The sequence below is a fragment of the Sphaerodactylus townsendi genome, linkage group LG15 (assembly GCF_021028975.2).
Source record: "Sphaerodactylus townsendi isolate TG3544 linkage group LG15, MPM_Stown_v2.3, whole genome shotgun sequence".
Classification (NCBI taxonomy): Eukaryota; Metazoa; Chordata; class Lepidosauria; order Squamata; family Sphaerodactylidae; genus Sphaerodactylus; species Sphaerodactylus townsendi.
In genome coordinates this window covers 1741375-1758339 of record NC_059439.1, presented here as the reverse complement: position 1 = coordinate 1758339, position 16965 = coordinate 1741375, and the positions used below count along the sequence as shown (strand labels likewise).

General features: G+C 48.2%; 2 protein-coding genes across 2 annotated transcripts in view; one reads left to right on the top strand and one right to left on the bottom strand.

Annotated features, from left to right (window-relative positions):
* The window catches only part of PIP4K2B (phosphatidylinositol-5-phosphate 4-kinase type 2 beta), a 58187-nt gene that overhangs the window by 27762 nt on the left and 13460 nt on the right, over positions 1-16965 (top strand).
* PSMB3 (proteasome 20S subunit beta 3) lies at positions 8133-15354 on the bottom strand. Its single transcript, XM_048518133.1, has 6 exons — positions 15174-15354; positions 13359-13543; positions 12465-12572; positions 10863-11040; positions 10053-10147; positions 8133-8341 (listed from the first exon to the last, which is right to left on the bottom strand). Exons 1-6 carry the CDS (start codon positions 15174-15176, stop codon positions 8293-8295), a joined length of 618 nt encoding a protein of 205 aa, XP_048374090.1. The 5' UTR covers positions 15177-15354; the 3' UTR covers positions 8133-8292.

Genomic DNA, 16965 nt, shown 5'->3' with positions numbered 1-16965 from the left:
TTTTATGTTCTGAGTATTATTCCAACAGAGAGGGTGGTATATGAGCCCATAAATTTTTTTTACTTACCCAGCAAGATATGATATTTCTACATTCTAAGAGTTTTACTTTTCAAGGTTTGGAAAATTTCTCTGGAATTGTCCAGAATTGTAGTCCATGAACATCTGGAGGTGCCATGAGTTCGCCACCACTGCATTAGTTGTGTTAGCCGAAGAAGGTTTCCACGGCCGGAATCACTGGGTTGGAACTGTGTGGTTTCCAGGCTGTAAAGAAGCGGTGTTCTAGCGGCATTATCTCCCCAGCGTTCTGCACTGCCTGCATCTGTGGCTGTAGCATCTTCAGAGATCCTGAGAGATACGGAAGCGAAACCTCAGGATAAAAAATGCTACCAGAACGCAGTTTGTGGCCAGAAACCACACAACACCTCAACCATTGGTTTGTTTCACAAACTTTCACGTATAATCCATATTAGGGGTGCCCAGAGTCCAGATTTAGCTGACAGCGAGTCTCCGGACTTGGCCGGAACTTTCACCTGTTTGTTTGTTTGTTTGTTTTTTTTTCCAGGCTGGAGCAGAGATTTCCATGTCAATCCAGAGCAGTATTCCAAGCGGCTTCAATGAATTTATGTCTAATATCACAACTTCGAAAGTTATTTTCCGCCCGCCCGGCAGAGAGGGGAGAGGCGGCTTCCAAAGGCCACGGAGGCGGCAGTCCGCTCTGCTGGGGGGGGGTTGGTGTTCTGTGAGTGTGTGATGACGAGGTGTGAAGCTTAGCAGGCGACTGCGCTTGCAGCCGTTATTGTGGTCTCCGGCCGTTCCGCATGGCAACTTGGTGCAGAACTGGGGACCTTTCTCTTTCTCTTGCTGTGATTAACTTCAATACCCAAAATGTAAAGCCTGGGGAATTAAGAATTACTGATTCACGATCAACACTTTATTTTTACGGCCGAGTCTCTAACAATCAGACACTAACTGTGAGTAAATAACAGGCGTTAATCGCACAAAACCAGTTGTTCCTTCAATTGAGATTTCTGTTCTCCCACGTGAAATTAGCGCTCTTGACCATTGGTAGAGTCTCGCGTTTTCCTCACCTCTCTCTAAAGATTTGGACGGAAACAAGCTGCATTGCCATGTTGAAGTCGAACTGTTCTCTAATGTTGAGAAGCCATTTTTTAGTAAATTGAAATTGAGAACTCCCCGACTTTGGTGGTACGCAAGTTTTGTTTTGCACAATTGAGTCGCTTACAAAACAAGATGGGATAATGTGTGACCCCAAAGATGCTTCTGCCCGAGGAGGCATGAAACCAGAAGAGGAGGCGGCACCAGGCCGCGAGGAACCGATTGTGCGAGAAGACACGGGATTGGACCGGCTGGGTCACACTGAAGCCTGCACTGTGCAACTCTTGCCCATGTTCATTTAATCATGGCACGGGTGGTCTTTTTGACCATCATCCAGGTGACATTTGTCTCCGTAGAAGACTACCAGCTTTTCTAAACAGTATGCTGTTTTGATTTGGGATGCTTACAGAAATCTGTCTCTGGAGCCTTTATTCCACCCCTCAGGCTGGTGAGGAGGGCAGTCCTCAGCCCAACTGAAGATGGGTCGATGTTGACCAGGCCCATTCCACCTCTCAGCCTTCACTAAGCTGACCCGTCAGAACCGTCGAGATTGAAGCGTTAGCATCGGCTCGTCAGCTTCTGGAGCGGTTCAAACCACTTTGTCCTGTTTGAATTGCAACTTTTTCACGGCGTCTCCGGACTGCTTGTGACCTTTAGATTTCCTAGCCCGGCTTGTCAGAACTTAGAAAGGTTTTGAAGACAGTGCAGCCTCAGTTCCATGTTTTTAAACATTATGAGTGTGGGATGGGATGGCCCGGGGTGGGGTGGGGGAAGTTGTGGGTTTCCTTTAAAAAAAAAAAAAATGATTCAACAGTTTTGAAACCCCTTGCAATCAAAGAAACTTTGCTCACTCTGCCTTGAAACTGGCTCCCATTAGGCCTTTTCTACTCCAGAGTCGCGGCGGCTATTGGGATGTGGCGATCGTGTGCTGTAGTGATATGTGGCACTGTTTGTTGGCTTTGTGGATTCTGTCACGTTGAGGAGGTTGTTGAACTTGACTTCCCCCCCCCACCCCGCTTCTCCTGTTGCGCCAGATGCCCTCCTTTTCCCTACCCCTTTTTTAAAAAAGTGTTTCAGGGATAATTTCAAAGAGATCTAGAAAGGTTTGCAAACTTTAAAAAATCCATGGAGTATACTGTAAATAATGCCAGAGATTTTTTTTTAAAAAAAAAGGTTTAATTCATGGAAAAAATGGGATGCAAAAGTCCCTATTCTGTGCCCTGTGGATTCAAGGCAAAAAATTCCGTAGGAAATTCAAACCACTGTCTGTTCAAGGTGTCTGGCCACACATTAGGCGTGAATGCAGTGAAAATATTTAAGAGGCAGTTGGCAGGCTGCCCTTGGTTTTAGGAGGAAAAGTTCAGGGTGCCTTCTTTGTTTGATCTTTCTCTCGCTTGATCCGGCCTTCCTCCCTGACCCGTTTTTTTAAAAAAACAAGCATTATAAATGATGGCCCCGATGGCTTTGCTTTCCTGCAAGGGTTAGAACTATTCCCATCCAGCGATTCCTTTTCACAATGTCAGTGACACTTTTAAAGACCTGCTGTTGTTAATCTATGGCGAGTTGAGCACTAGGACAGGTGCTGCGATGTTCATGGCCATGAAGTTGTGATCCCCAGTCCAGCAAGCCCGGCTGCTGCCGGATAGGGGCTGATCAGCTCTCAGGAGCACATCCAGCTGCCCTCCTGCCTCTGGCTGGTCACCCGGCCTTCCCTCTTTCCCCTCCCCCCCCCTTGGCCTTGTGATGAGCCCCTGCTCTCCCAAACGACTCCTGCCTTTCTGGTCTCACCTGACGTCCCTCTTCAACTCCTTCTGTGGGGCCCTTTGTCCTCACCCACAGTCCAAATAAAGGCCAAGCCCAAGTAGAGCACAGGTGTCAAACTCACGGCCCTCCAGATGTTATGGACTACAGTTCCCATCATCCCCTGCCAGCATCATGCTGGCAGGGGATGATGGGAACTGTAGTCCATCACATCTGGGGGCGCACGAGTTTGACACCTATAAAGTAGAGCATCTGCTTCTCGGTGAGCCCTTCCCTCAGGCTTCCAGTTCGCAAGCCCCTTGGCGCGATGGCCGGTCTCCTCACTCCCAACTGATGCAGTATCTTGGGGCTGAGATACCCGCTCTGGGTGCAGCTGAACAACACCCACCCACCCTCAAAACGGCATGGGCACGGCAGTGTCATACTCTAGCTGTTGGGCCCCGTGCTGTATCCAGCAGTGTGTTGGGGCCGGCCTGACCCCTCGGAAAGCTCTCCAGAGCCGTTGCTAGCCGGCTTTTCAGGTTCTTCCACTTTGTGCCTTTTCCCCATGTTCTGAACGCCTCCTTTTCGCACCGTGAACCTTTCCGCTCCCTTTTGACCCTCTCTCAAGGATTAATTCACTCTGGCCGGGAGCCCTCGCTCGGATGTGAGTTCTCTGCCACGCTCTGGGCCAAGCTAGTCTTCTCCTTATCGTTCGGTTCCCCTTCCTAAGTGTCTTCTGCTGTGTCCCCTCAGGCTGAGAATTGCTTGCTTCTCTGCTTCCCTCCTCTCTGTAGCAAAGCCTCCCCCGACCAACCCCTCAGTTTTCTTCTGACGGGTCTCAGGCTTTTACGTTCAAGTCCTGCATCCATCGGTCAGTCCATCATATAGATCACAGGTGTCAAACTCGCAGACCTTCCAGATGTTATGGACTACATAATGATGCTGGCAGGGGATGATGGGAACTGTAGTCCACAACATCTGGAGGGCCGCGAGTTTTGACACCTATAATATAGATGCCTCTGCCTGGTCTGGTGTGTGTCCCTTCTGTGCAGCAGCTGTAATCCTAGCCCAGGACTTCCCTGGGAGGCTCGTTAGCTGGACGTTTCTTGAGTTCCTCATGGGCCGGGTTGTAGGCCTTGCATACATTGTGTGCCTTTCCTCTTGTCATGGTGGTTTGGACTGAAAGGCCGGCAGCTCCCCAATTTCATAGCTTGTGATTGTTTTCTGAATTCTCCCTCCAGGAAAAATGTCCCTCCTTCTCTATCCCCCGTCCCCATTTTAGCGGAGGAGGTTCAGTGACCGTTTGAAATCTTAAAAACACCAAAGGAAATCAGGAGGGGAATCTAAGACCCAGAGACAGCGGGCTTTCCACGTGTTTTCGCACTCCTCACCACTCTTCCCAGTCCCCAGTGTTCAGTTGTGACCTTTGGCCAGGCTCCCTTCCCCTGCAGGCCTTCCATGCGTCGGATGCTTAACAAATATCCCCACATTCTTTAAAAACTTGGAAGAATCCATTCTGCAAGTGGAGGACTGCACTGTTGCTTAAACTTGTGGTTATTTCAGTTTTAATGGCAGGAAATGTGTTTCCTTGGTATAGAATTAAGATCCCCACCCCCCGCCCGCCCGCCCGCCCCATTAATGGCTGTTCTGTAAGAATGAATTATATGTGGTGGATATTTGAATCAAGGTACCTGGGCATCACTGTTCCTCACCAGAATAGCAGTGGCTAAGAGCTGGAATTTAAATGACTGACCAGTTTTCTAAAACTGCCCCCAAGGTACAGCTGAATTTTTCTCTTGCTGGCACTCAAACGCACACCCTCTAGCTGTTGCCATCTCCTGTTTGTGCCTCCTTTGCACCATTAAACACATTTGCAATATTGATGTAGGGCAGCAGGCCTGGTTGTTCAACCTTTCTCCCTTGGACAGGTATGCAGCAGCAGCCCCCCCCTGCGGAGGCCTGGGTATCGCGTTTTTTCTGGAGCCATTTCTAAACCATTGATTCTGCCGTCTGCCTTTTTTTAGGGTTGCCATTTCTCACTGCCTTCACGAGCACCCAAGCAGTCGATGTGAGGAGCTGCTTATTCTGGGATGGATTTTGCAGACCTACCCCTGCTGAACGGCTTCACAACCAAAAGATTCGGCAGCCGTTCATGCCCCTTACTCATTGCATAGCAATCCTCAGACTTCAGCGATTCCCAACCGCACCCCCCACCCCACCCCGCCACCCCACCAATTTGGACTACAACTTGTTTTGACCCCTTCTGCCTCACTGGCACACTCAGTGCACCAGACCACCCCTTTTTCAAGTGTGAACCACAAGCTGTGTGCCTTGGGTTCTCAGCACCCAGTGAGCACCCATTTTGACCAGTTCCTGGAAGGCAGGTGAGTGCAGATAGCGGCATATGACTGCAAGTTGGGAGCATCTTTTTAAGTGTGTTTAAATGCATATGACTGCTGCTGGTAGCATCTTTTTAAATTGTTTTTTCTTCTTCTGAACATGTCACATCCATCACAGTCTGGCTACAAGCCTGGAAGACCTGGTGCACGTGAGAGACCGGTCTGGGGAACAGACGTTCCCGCGGAGGCACATTCTCAGCCGCTTTTCCGAGCAGCCTTTGCTCGCTCTTCGTGGGAACGCTGTGTTTCCACTCTTTGCCTTGCTCCAAACCCTTCGCTTGGAAGGATTTGGCAGTTTCGTGGAAGAGAAGGTCTGTCCTGGGCGGTTAGCTACAACTCTCTGAGCGGAACCTCCGTGTGCAGCTGTAACGCATGTCCTTTCATCTTATCACTTGTCATGTAATAGTGCACAGGTGCCAAACTCAACGGCCCTCCAGATGCTATGGACGACAGTTCCCATCATCCCCTGCCAGCATGATGGAGGGCCGCGAGTTTGACACCTATATAATAGTGTGAAAGACTCTTGGGATGTTTCGCTGACATCCATCCGTTCTGCCGACTTACAGCGGCTTGTCCAAAAACACGCAGAGGGAGGGAGGGCGTCTGGCATGTGTGTTTAATCACATTCGCCCTGTTCACCAATCAGCTTTCATCCCAAGAGACACCCGTGGTCAGAAGAAACCTTTTTATGTGTCTCCCTTTCTTCCACTTCCAACCCTGGAGGTACAGTGATGCTCGCGGGCGGGTGGAACCGAACTGCTTTCTGCTTCCCATGTGCAGGGGCTTCTGGGAATTAAATGGAAGAGCAGACTGTTGCTATCCAGACCAGTTTGGCCCTTCAGAACGGAAGGTTTCACGCAGGCCTGTGCAACGTCACGACAAGGATATTTGAATCGGCTACTGAAGTGAATTAGGACGGCCGCCCTTCTGCTAACAAGCCAGAGCAGAGGTGAACGAACACACTGCTTTTATTTACTCGCCCCTCTTTTCCTGCCTCACCTGCCTCCGTGTTGACTTGTGCCCAGCACGTGCAGTGAAGCCAAAGGTGTTAAAAGGTTCCACGCCGGTCCAATCGGGGTTGTGCCTGCTTACCACAAACCGAGAAAATCTGACACACAAAAAAGCAGCCGTTCAAATTTATGTTTTCACAGCCACTTTGAAAAATTAAGGATCCAAGTCCAAGTGTGTATCGGTTAGCTAGAGGTCTGAGACACCGGGGGTTTGAAATACGTGCATGCTAACAAGGTGAAGTCTCTCATCTGGGCAAATAAAATAAAATAAACTTTGTGTACGTCATTCTCTCCAGTCGTCTTTCCAGGTCAGGGAAGCCAAGAGGAAACTGGTCTGTCAGCTGGTCCCAGACGATACCTGCTCCCTCCCAGAGGGTTGGCAGTGGAGTTGTTTGTTGCTTTTGCCGCTTTCCTAAGGGTGCCAACCCCCCAGGTGGTGGCTGGAGATCTTCTGGGATTACAACTGGTCTCCTGGCAAAAAACCAGCTCACCTGGAGAAAACGGCGACTTTGAAACCTGGACTCTATGACCAGCAGTGGCGCAGTGGTTAAGAGCAGGTGCATTCTAATCTGGAGGAACCGGGTTTGATTCCCCGCTCTGCCACTTGAGCTGTGGAGGCTTATCTGGGGAATTCAGATTAGCCTGTGCATCCCCACACACACGCCAGCTGGGTGACCTTGGGCTGGTCACAGCTTTTCGGAGCTCTCTCAGCCCCACCCACCTCACAGGGTGTTTGTTGTGAGGGGGGAAGGGCAAGGAGATTGTCAGCCCCTTTCAGTCTCCTACAGGAGAGAAAGGGGGGATATAAATCCAACTCTTCTTCTTCTGATACCCATAGAAGTCCCAGCCCTCCTTAAACCCTCCCCTCCTCAGGCTCCACCCAGAAAATCCCGAGGTATTTTCCAACCCAGAACATAAGAACTAGCCTGCTGGATCAGACCACAGTCCATCTAGTCCAGCACTCTGCTACTCGCAGTGGCCCACTAGGTGCCTTTGGGAACTCACGTGCAGGAGGTGAAAGCCCTGCTGCTGCTGCTCCTGAGCACCTGGTCTGCTAAGGCATTTGCAATCTGAGATCAAGGAGGATCAAGATTGGTAGCCATAGATCAACTCCTCCTCCATAAATCTGTGCTTGTGACCCTCTGCTTTCCAGAGGACTTCGGTCTCACTAGAACTCCCGGAGGTGCAGAAAACGCTTCTTTTGTGTCTCCCGAACCAACTAGTGTGCTCTCCTCTTTGCAGCTGGAAAGCTGCTCGCTGGTTCCATCTTCACAGTCTTGTGCAACTGGTGTGTGTTATAAAGGCACACAGTGGTTTGGGAAGGGTTCTCCAGTTTGTTTCCCAGTGGAATCCTGTCGCTAACTGCCTGATCTGAACGAACACTTAATGTTACTCGCAGCTCAAGGCAACTCACTTTGAGGTTTTCACTTTTTACAATAGAGGGGGCATAGCAGACCTGCATTGTCCAGTGAGCCTGTGGGGTATAGTGCAGGGGTCTGCAACCAGTGGCTCTCCAGTTCATGGACTACAAATCCCATCAGCCCCTGCCAGCATGGCCAATTGGCTGATGGGAATTGTCCATGAACATCTGGAGTGCCATAGGTTTGCCACCACTGATCTACGCTGTCGAGGGAACCCCTCCAGAGTCATCAGAGCCAAATGAACCTGCCCACAGCCAGAGGAGCTGCTTTCCCAGAAACAGAGTCCCCACCTGGGAACCATTGAAGCAGGGAAATCCACAGAAGCTAACCTCCCCTCCCCCAAAGTAGTTTACCTTGATAGTGTATCAGCACATGAGAAAAAGCATTCTTCTAAGACCTTTCATATCATTTTCAAAACAGAGAGCTTGAGCCTACACATCAAGTCCAAAAAACTAACAGAATTCTTTTTATTTGTCAAACACATCCCCTGTTATCAACTACTTTCCTTCACGGTGAAGTTATTGGAATAAAAAAATCAAACCGAGAGCAGCATTCCAGCTACCAAGGTAAAAAAAAAAAATCGATCCCTGAAGAACCGGGCCGTTAGTCCATGCGAGCTTTCAGTGTTCGGGTAGTTATCTTGTCTTTCTCACTGAGGAGAGGAAGAGAAGAAAATATAGATAAAATCTTTGCCATTTCAGCCGGCAAGGTAAACATTTAGTTGCACTGACAGGATTACCTTACCAAGCAGTATCCAACCAGAAGCAAGAGAGAGACAAATAAGCAAGAGAGAGACAGTGCCCCCCCCCCCCAGTTGGCTCTCTACATCTGGGCTTATCACCTAATGGGACTCGCCGTTCCCCTCTCCTGGAGAGGATTTTAACAATGGGGTTGGCCAGATGCCTTTTATTACTGTTATCGCTGTTTTAAAGATTTTAGTAACTTATTTATTATTATATTTTATGTTGTACACCGCCCAGAGCCTCTCGGGGATGGGGTGGTATAAAAGTCCAAACAATAAATAAATAAATAAGTCCCACCAGACCACAGCCACACAGCCCAGAAAACCCACCAGAACAAGTCCCACACTAGCTGCAGCTGATTCTCGTCCTAGCATACTAGCAAGACCACTCACAGGGGCAGACAAAATAATGTTATCTCTTCTTGGCAAGTGGTTTCTTCCAGCATGCCAGGCTGACAGATACCTAGAGCTAGAAGGGACCTCAGGGTCACCTAGTCCAACCCCCTGTACAACAATGGAAATGAACAACTAATTTTTCCTCCCCAGGCCACTGTGGCCTGGGGAAAAATTCCTTCCTGACCCCAAAGTGCTGATCAGCATTACTCTGGGTCTGTAAGAAAGGATGGCAAGAGCTAAGCCCATGGTGGCGAACCTTTGGCACTCCAGATGTTGTGGACTACAACTCCCATCAGCCCCTGCCAGCATGCCATGCTGGCAGGGGCTGATGGGAATTGTAGTCCATAACATCTGGAGTGCCAAAGGTTCGCCACCACTGAGCTAAGCACTGACACATTCCTTCCTGCCTTCCCTTTCATGATCTGCCTAAGTTCCTGGAATCCACCATAATAATCAAGGCAGGTGTACAACAGGTACTGTCACAAATATTACACCCATACGTACTCCAACTCACTAGGTGAGTATCATTTTAACATTATCTTACTATCACAAATATACAAAAAATGTTTAGTAAGTACACCGTCAGGTATGGCTATAAAACCTCTAGATTAGGTTTTTATTTCGGCAGTCCTTTGTCAAGCCAATCTGAAATGTACAAATACAAGTGTCAATTAATCCTTTCATTTTCATATAATTAAACAAAAACCCAAAGAACCCTCCCAATGCACTTACAATTGTTGTACAAAGTATTCTTTTTCTTACTCCTCTGATATCCTGAGAGAAGGACTATTTAAAGAAGAGCCATTGAAGTGAAACTTGAAATTCAGTTTGGGAACTATCTAGTGTAAGAAAAAACAGTTGTGCTCCTGGAGGAGTAAGAAAAAGAAATAAAAACCTAATCTAGAGGTTTTATAGCCATGCCAGACGGTGTACTTACTAAACATTTTTTGTATATTTGTGATCGTAAGATAATGTTAAAATGATACTCACCTAGTGAGTTGGAGTACGCATGGGTGTAATATTTGTGACAGTATAAGTTCCTGGAATCAGCATTGCTGCCAAACAGCCATCCAGTCTCTGCTGAAAAGGGACAGCCCACCATCTCTGCTCTAATTGTCCAGAAACGAACTACCCTCCCAGCAACTGTCTAATCCAAGGAGAGGCGAGCCTTTCCAGTGAACGAACGCCGCCGTTAAGAGGGTTCACCCACATGACGTGTACTTACATGACATGGACGATCACACCCATACCCGACACGGCGTCTCTGTCAACTGCGTTGAGCATGGCCTGGCCTATGGTTTCAAAGAGGTGATCTGGTTCCTGCAGAAACAGGGAGATTTAAAACAACAACAACAACAAAAACCAGTCTTCAGGGTGATTTCTTTTTTAAGTATTTGCACACAGGATAGGCAGGGGGGGCTCGGCTGCATTTGCACAGCATAAGCATTTTATTGTCACTGTGCACGCACAACGAAATTTACAGCAGCATTCCTCGATGCCCACAATTTCAGACTCATACCCCATCCCCACTTTCCCCTTCCTCCACCCATCCCTACACAGCCCCAAACACATCAACACGAAGCCGCGGAAGTTCAGCATCGCCACAGCTCTAGAGTAGAAGCCTCTTTCTAAGCCTCTTTGTCCTAGTTTTGATAGACCTGTATCGTCTGCTGGATGGTAACAGTTCAAAAAGAGAGTGTGCTGGATGAGACGGGGGTCTCAGAATATTTTGGGCTTTCTTTAGGCTTCGGGAATTGTAGAGTTCTTCCAAGGAGGGGAGAGGGCAGCCGATAATCCTCTGTGCATCATGTTGTGTTGCCTCTCTTGGAAGACCCAGAAATTTACAACTGGGAGTGGGAGCAGGAAGAATGGCTGATGATCTGCTCCCTTTAAGGGGCCTTCTGCATCAGCCGTATTTGTCCTACTCACCCCCAGAGTCTTAGAACAAGGCAAAAATGGCAGAGGTGGAACAGCTGAGAGGTCAGCAACTCACTGGTGTCCTACGCTGCTCACCGTCTTTGTTTCTGTTACTCACCATATCTGGCTCCCAGAGGGATTCACACATGCCGTACATCTGCTCTGCGCAGGTCCCGCTGACCACAAAGTCGTCCGTTGTCATGGGGCAGCCAATCAAATCCAAGGAACAAATGAAAGGCTTGTATGTGACAGGGTCCAGGCCAGCTATCACAGGCTCTACGTAGTAAGGCCCAAACCTGGGAGCAGTAAGAAAATGGATTCACAGCCATTTGGTACATTTCTTTCCAAAACTGATGCTTCACAAATAACTACAACCCTGCAAAATTCTGCAGAAAAACGTATTTGGGGCATGCCAGTGTTCTCCAAACATTAATCCTAAGCGGTTGCGGTCTAGTTTTCTCTGTCGTAAGAAGCAGTCTGTTCAGATTTTATTTAAGGCAATTTTCCCCTTCATTTCACAACTACGTTGCTATATCACAGGACACTTTAAAGTGACAGTGCATCTTCCCTGTGACGCTGAAAGTGCAAAGAAGAAACCAGATCAGAAACCAATTCACAATGGGTGGGAACAGTGGTGGGATCCAAAATTTTTAGTAACAGGTTCCCATGGTGGTGGGATTCAAACTGTGGCGCAGCGCCAATGGGGCTGGGCGGAACACGATGGGGGCGTGGTCGGGCATTCTGGGGCGGGGCATTCCTGGGCGGGGCTGTGGCAAGGACGCAGCCGCTGCGCCGGTCCTTGGGCAGGAAATAAATGCACGCAGGCGCAGGCTGCCACGCATGCTGGTGCATCTCCTGCTAGACTGCTTCAAGTTCTGCGCGCTACTGCTGAGAGGAGGGATGTAACTAAGGCAAAAATCACGTGGCAAAATCATCAATTAGGAACCCCCTCTCGGCACACACAAATAATTAGTAACCTACTCTCGGGAACCTGTGAGAACCTGCTGGATCCCACCTCTGGGTGGGAAGCTTACAAGCTCATTCTGTTTGCATGCCAGGAAATTTAAAAAACTCGGCTTGGCAGGTGTGTAACAGGGAAAAACCACTACTAACATAGAGTAAATGGTGGGACAATAAAAATTAGACAGCTAGAGAAGTTCGCGAACGTTTGGGAGTTTTGCCAGCGAGTTCCATGTTCCTTTGCCACCTCTCCAGAATTAAAAACTGCTCTGGGCAGCTCGTAAATCAAAACAACATAAAATTGTAGAAGCGATCAACAACTGAAGCGACATACCATCATCAACCGCCCCGCCCCCCCCCCCAAAAAAACAGCAAAAATGAACACACCATAAAGTAAAACCATCACTCAACAGCACAGAAACCGGCAAAACCAAAACAACATCCAACAAATCCCAACGGAGCCAAAACAGAATGACAATCAGGACTGTAAAACAAATAGACAAATCCAGTATCCTCTCCAGCCCCGAGTAAAAAGCACACAAAAGTCAATAAAAGCAATAAGGAGAAAAAAAAGAAACTCGGCAGAAAGCCTGTGTGAATAAAGTACCTCAACCCAGTCCCTGCAAGTCAAAAATGGACTAATGGACTAATTATACACTAAAGAATGCCCCACTAAAGAATGGTATAATTCTTCAGAATGTTCAGTGAAACGTGGTTTTAAGCCACTGTCTAAAGGTATCTGAGAAGCTTGATTGCATACCGTCTCTCATACAGGAGGTTGGACACCATACTCATCAGGGTCTGGGGCTTGATTTGCCGGCCTTCCTTCAGTTCATAGAGATTCAGGCGGAACTTGAGCCTTTGGGCCCTTAAAGAAGAGGGAAAGAATCAGTGCAAAATCCACCTGAAGACCTCAAATGCCACCCGCCAAACATAACACCCCTAGTATGACACATAGCCACTCAAAGACCACACTGGGACAAAGCTGAACAAACCCGTAGTTGCTCGTTTTGTTTAAAGCACAAGTTCATTGGTCAGTTAGGATACAGCTCAAAAGCATGCAAGCAGCAGTTGACAAAACTATGAAGAATTCGGTCTGCAACGTCCCATGGCCAAGAACCAGACTTCTGTACTTGACAACTTCAGCTCAAATGTAGAACTTATTCCCTATAGTCTCCATGCTTTTAGAAAAGCAGTTTTTACTACAAGTAATTCGATTAGCACTCTTCAGAACAATGTGTATTAAATGTAAATATTAGACCTTAATTGTTAACGCACTATTTCTAAACCTCATGATACAAAGAGAATCCAAAATGTACACAGTCTATAAGAATAAAGAAAGATTCATTTGGATGAAAAATTTTCATTTCCTTCATAAAATGCAGAATGCAGAGTGGGGCATACACCTGATTGCCTTATTCATCTACTTTATTTTGATAGGTTTTTACCAGAGTCGGCAAACACAGGGAATCAACTGTGTGCTGCCAAATGCCCGAACATCTGCCAAACTCTTCCACTGATCAGCAGTCCTGACAGCAGAGGTTGGGAGGGTTCATGAAAGGTCATTTGGCAACTCAGTGGTATGTGGGGATGTAATCCCCCCCTCCCCCAGGCCACAAACCAATCTAATCCCCAGGCAAAGAGAAGTCCTTACACTGTCTGCACATCCGTGGCAAGTCCAGCCAAGCCAATGAATAGTCTGTCTCCCATTGGGAACAATTTCTGGAAGTCTGTGGTCACCATCTGAGCTTGAATGCCAAATCGCCGGTCAGCAGCAATGGCAACACAGTTTTTCCCCTTCATGGCCATGACGGCCCCACCATTATAGGACATAATAGACTGGAAGAGAAAGAAGATGGAAGATTGAAAAATTCAGCTTATCAGTGTTTCTTGTTTGGATGGAGACTGTTCAGCCTGGAGCCTACTAGCGCTTCTCCCCTGATGTTACCACTAGCAGACAGAGGGATGCAGAGCTTGGCTGCCCATAGACAGTGAGAGCCCAAGAAGGAATGTAGGCTACAGAAGCTGAAATGAGCTCTACTGCAGCTCCCAGTTTTTGTAGTTCTGACAGCCAGGTCAGGCATGGCAGAGTTTTGGCGTGATAGGAGAAGCGCAAGAGTGAAAGGTTTTGCTGAGAAACTTGGTAACATCTAATTTTTGTATTGGCACATCCGGCCGTCTCCTGTGGACACAGAAAAGAGAGGAAGGATCGGCCGACTGGCATTGTGGCCTACTTTTCTATGTCTAGGTAAATAGAACAATACATGTTTAAAAGTCATAGACAATAGCAGGTAACACAGAGCTGGCTAACAGTTTACACCGAGAAGTCGATTTATGGCTACCAATCTTGATCCTCTTTGATCTGAGATTGCAAATGCCTTAACAGTCCAGGTGCTCAAGAGCAACAGCCGCAGAAGGCCATTGCTTTCACCTCCTGCATGTGAGCTCCCAAAGGCACCTGGTGGGCCACTGTGAGTAGCACAGAGCTGGACTAGATGGACTCTGGTCTCATCCAGCTGGCTTGTTCTTATGTTCTTATTACAAAAATAACGAGTTTCACTATGGTTTTGCCAGCCCCTCCGCATCCCACAGAGAAAGGCAGCACAGAAAAAGCCACAGAAAAGTATTTGAGGTTCTTCTTTCTCCCCAGCCTCAGGCTTCCACATATAGCTGACACCCACCCCTCCCGCCAAGTTCTTTCCTTGGACCTCCCTTAATGTTAGCGCCGCACTTCCAGTCTTCTCAAATAAATATTTTACCACCATATCGAGAACAGACATAAAGTTATTGTTACTAATATAGATGGGGGTGGGCTAAAACGTAAGGACAGTGATTGCCCATAGTAAATAATGGATACTTCAATTGCCCATAGGGAATAACAGAAACTATGATTGCCCCTAAGGCACAGGTGTCAAACTCGCGGCCCTCCAGATGTTATCGACTACAATTCCCATCAACTCCTACCAGCATGATGCTGGCAGGGGATGATGGGAATTGTAGTCCATAACATCTGGAGGGCCGCGAGTTTGACACCTATGCCCTAAGGAATAAAGGAAGCCGGCTTATGTATAGGGAATAATGGAAAGCACGACTGCCCATAGAGAATAATGGAATGCAGGGCTAAGCAATGGTGCCTTCCACTATTTCCTATGGGAAATGCTTCTTTCCATTATCTCCTATGGCCGATCGTGCTTTTCACTCTTTCCTACTGAACCTGAACTCCTCGCATTCGGTCGGCGGTGGGGGGCACAAGACAGCCTTTGGCCCCCTCCGGCTTTCACCCCATCAGTAGGAGCACCTCCACTCACACTCCCCTCGAAGACACAACAGCAGCCTACCTTGCAAGGGGGTTGCAAGAGTTACAAGGCAAGCATCATTCTAAGGTTGGCCACTGGCCGCCCCCCTCCCCCTCCCCCTCCCCCTCCCCCTCCCCGCTAACGACCATCGCCCCCCCACTTGGCGGACCCACCATGTTGACGAACGGGTGAAGCGTTTTTCCTTGCCGGGCTGCTGCTTTCGCTTCCGGTCAGTGCTCCAAAGGCCCGCCTTCACCTTGCTCCCATTGGCTGGTTCCGCCAGCGAGCTGCTGCGATTGGACGACTCTCCCCCGCCAATCAAAGCTTTGCATCCCAAGGAAGATCTGAAGAGTCATGGTGCTTTCTACATCCATAGAAGCGGCAGCCGGAAGCGCCCGCAGAGCCTGATGGGATAACGGAAGTCAGCTTCCGGAAGCCTGTTAGCATTTACTTCACAGGTGTCAAACTCGCGGCCCTCCAGATGTTCACGAACTACAATTCCCATCAGCCCTTGCCAGTATAACTAATGCTCATGTTAGGAGGGACTGATGGGAATTGTAGTTCGTGAACATCTGGAGGGCCACGAGTTTTTACTTGAAGTACCCTTTGCTTAATTGTTATCTTATATTAGCTAAGAAGGTTCTAAGCTGGTTTATTTTAAATTGTATTGTAAATGCTTTGGTCAAAGACCGTAAAAAAATCTTACATTACATTACCCCTTGCTTTCTCCCAACCCCCCTCCCCCGTTCTTAGACCGAGGTCTTGAACAATAAAACCATAAAACTTAAACAAGAGCCAAATGTAAAAAAAACCCCTCCCTTCCACTGTGCCCTGCAGCCCCTGAGAAACAAGCAACAAAATAAGCACATTGAGAGTCAGAGTCCACTAAGACAGTGTGGCTTCCAGCCTAAGGGATGCGTACCCCCAGGGGTAGGCATCACAGCGTTTGGGGGTACGTGAAAAAAATTACGTGGTGCCAACATGGGGGTACAATTCCAGGGAAATGGCTTGCCTAGGGATATGCGAGTGAGAAAAAGGTTGGGAACCACTGCTCTAGGAGGTCGTACCTGGAGCAGGGATTTTTTTTTTGTTTCAGTGGGCATCACCTACCAGCACAGAACTTCATTTGCCACACTGTTGGTAGCCCCAGGTGGTCCAGAGCTGATCTTGGGGTGCATCATCCTCAAGTCCTTGTTCCTGAGCTACTTAGCAGTACACCCCCATGGGATTGCTCCTCCAGAGCACATGGGGCTGGACAACTTGCAGGGTACTGTCTACTGATGCCAGTGATCAACAAGGCAGTTCATGTGTGTGGCTGGGAGTAAGGGAACCTGGAAACTGCAAACTGAGAATGAGGAAGAAGAAATCGCCTGCCGCATGTCCTGTCACTGTAGATAATATTCCAAAGACAGGAACCATTAAGCAAGAAGGCAAAATGGGGTGCTGTGTGGTTTCCGGGCTGTATGGCCGTGTTCTAGGAGCATTCTCTCCTGACGTTTCGCCTGCATCTGTGGCTGGCATCTTCAGAGGATCCTCAGATCCATCCTCAGTTCCTCTGTGAAAGCCTTCGACTACAAAGAAGGGAAAGGCTTGACCAGGAAATGAAAATGGGTTTGTTGAAAAGATCTGTAGGTGAATGATAGCTCTCTAGCCTGTGTATGTTACTCCCACTGAGTTTAATTGGATTTGTTCCCTACTGTGGGTAAAAAAGTACATAAGGGAACTGGGATCAACACTCACTACACATACTTCAGGCTGAGTTTGATTCTGTCCAATGAGGTGAATGTGAAGGGCCATTGGACAGACAGCCCTTTCCATCCTGTCACCTCACTGACTGCCACCCAGTTTGGAAAGGCATAAGAACCTTTCTAATTCCACATCTATCTCCTATGTGATTATGTGTTGGCCGTAGCATTGGTTCTCAGCCAGTGATTCCTGCTGACCATGCCAGCTCAGGACCATCTA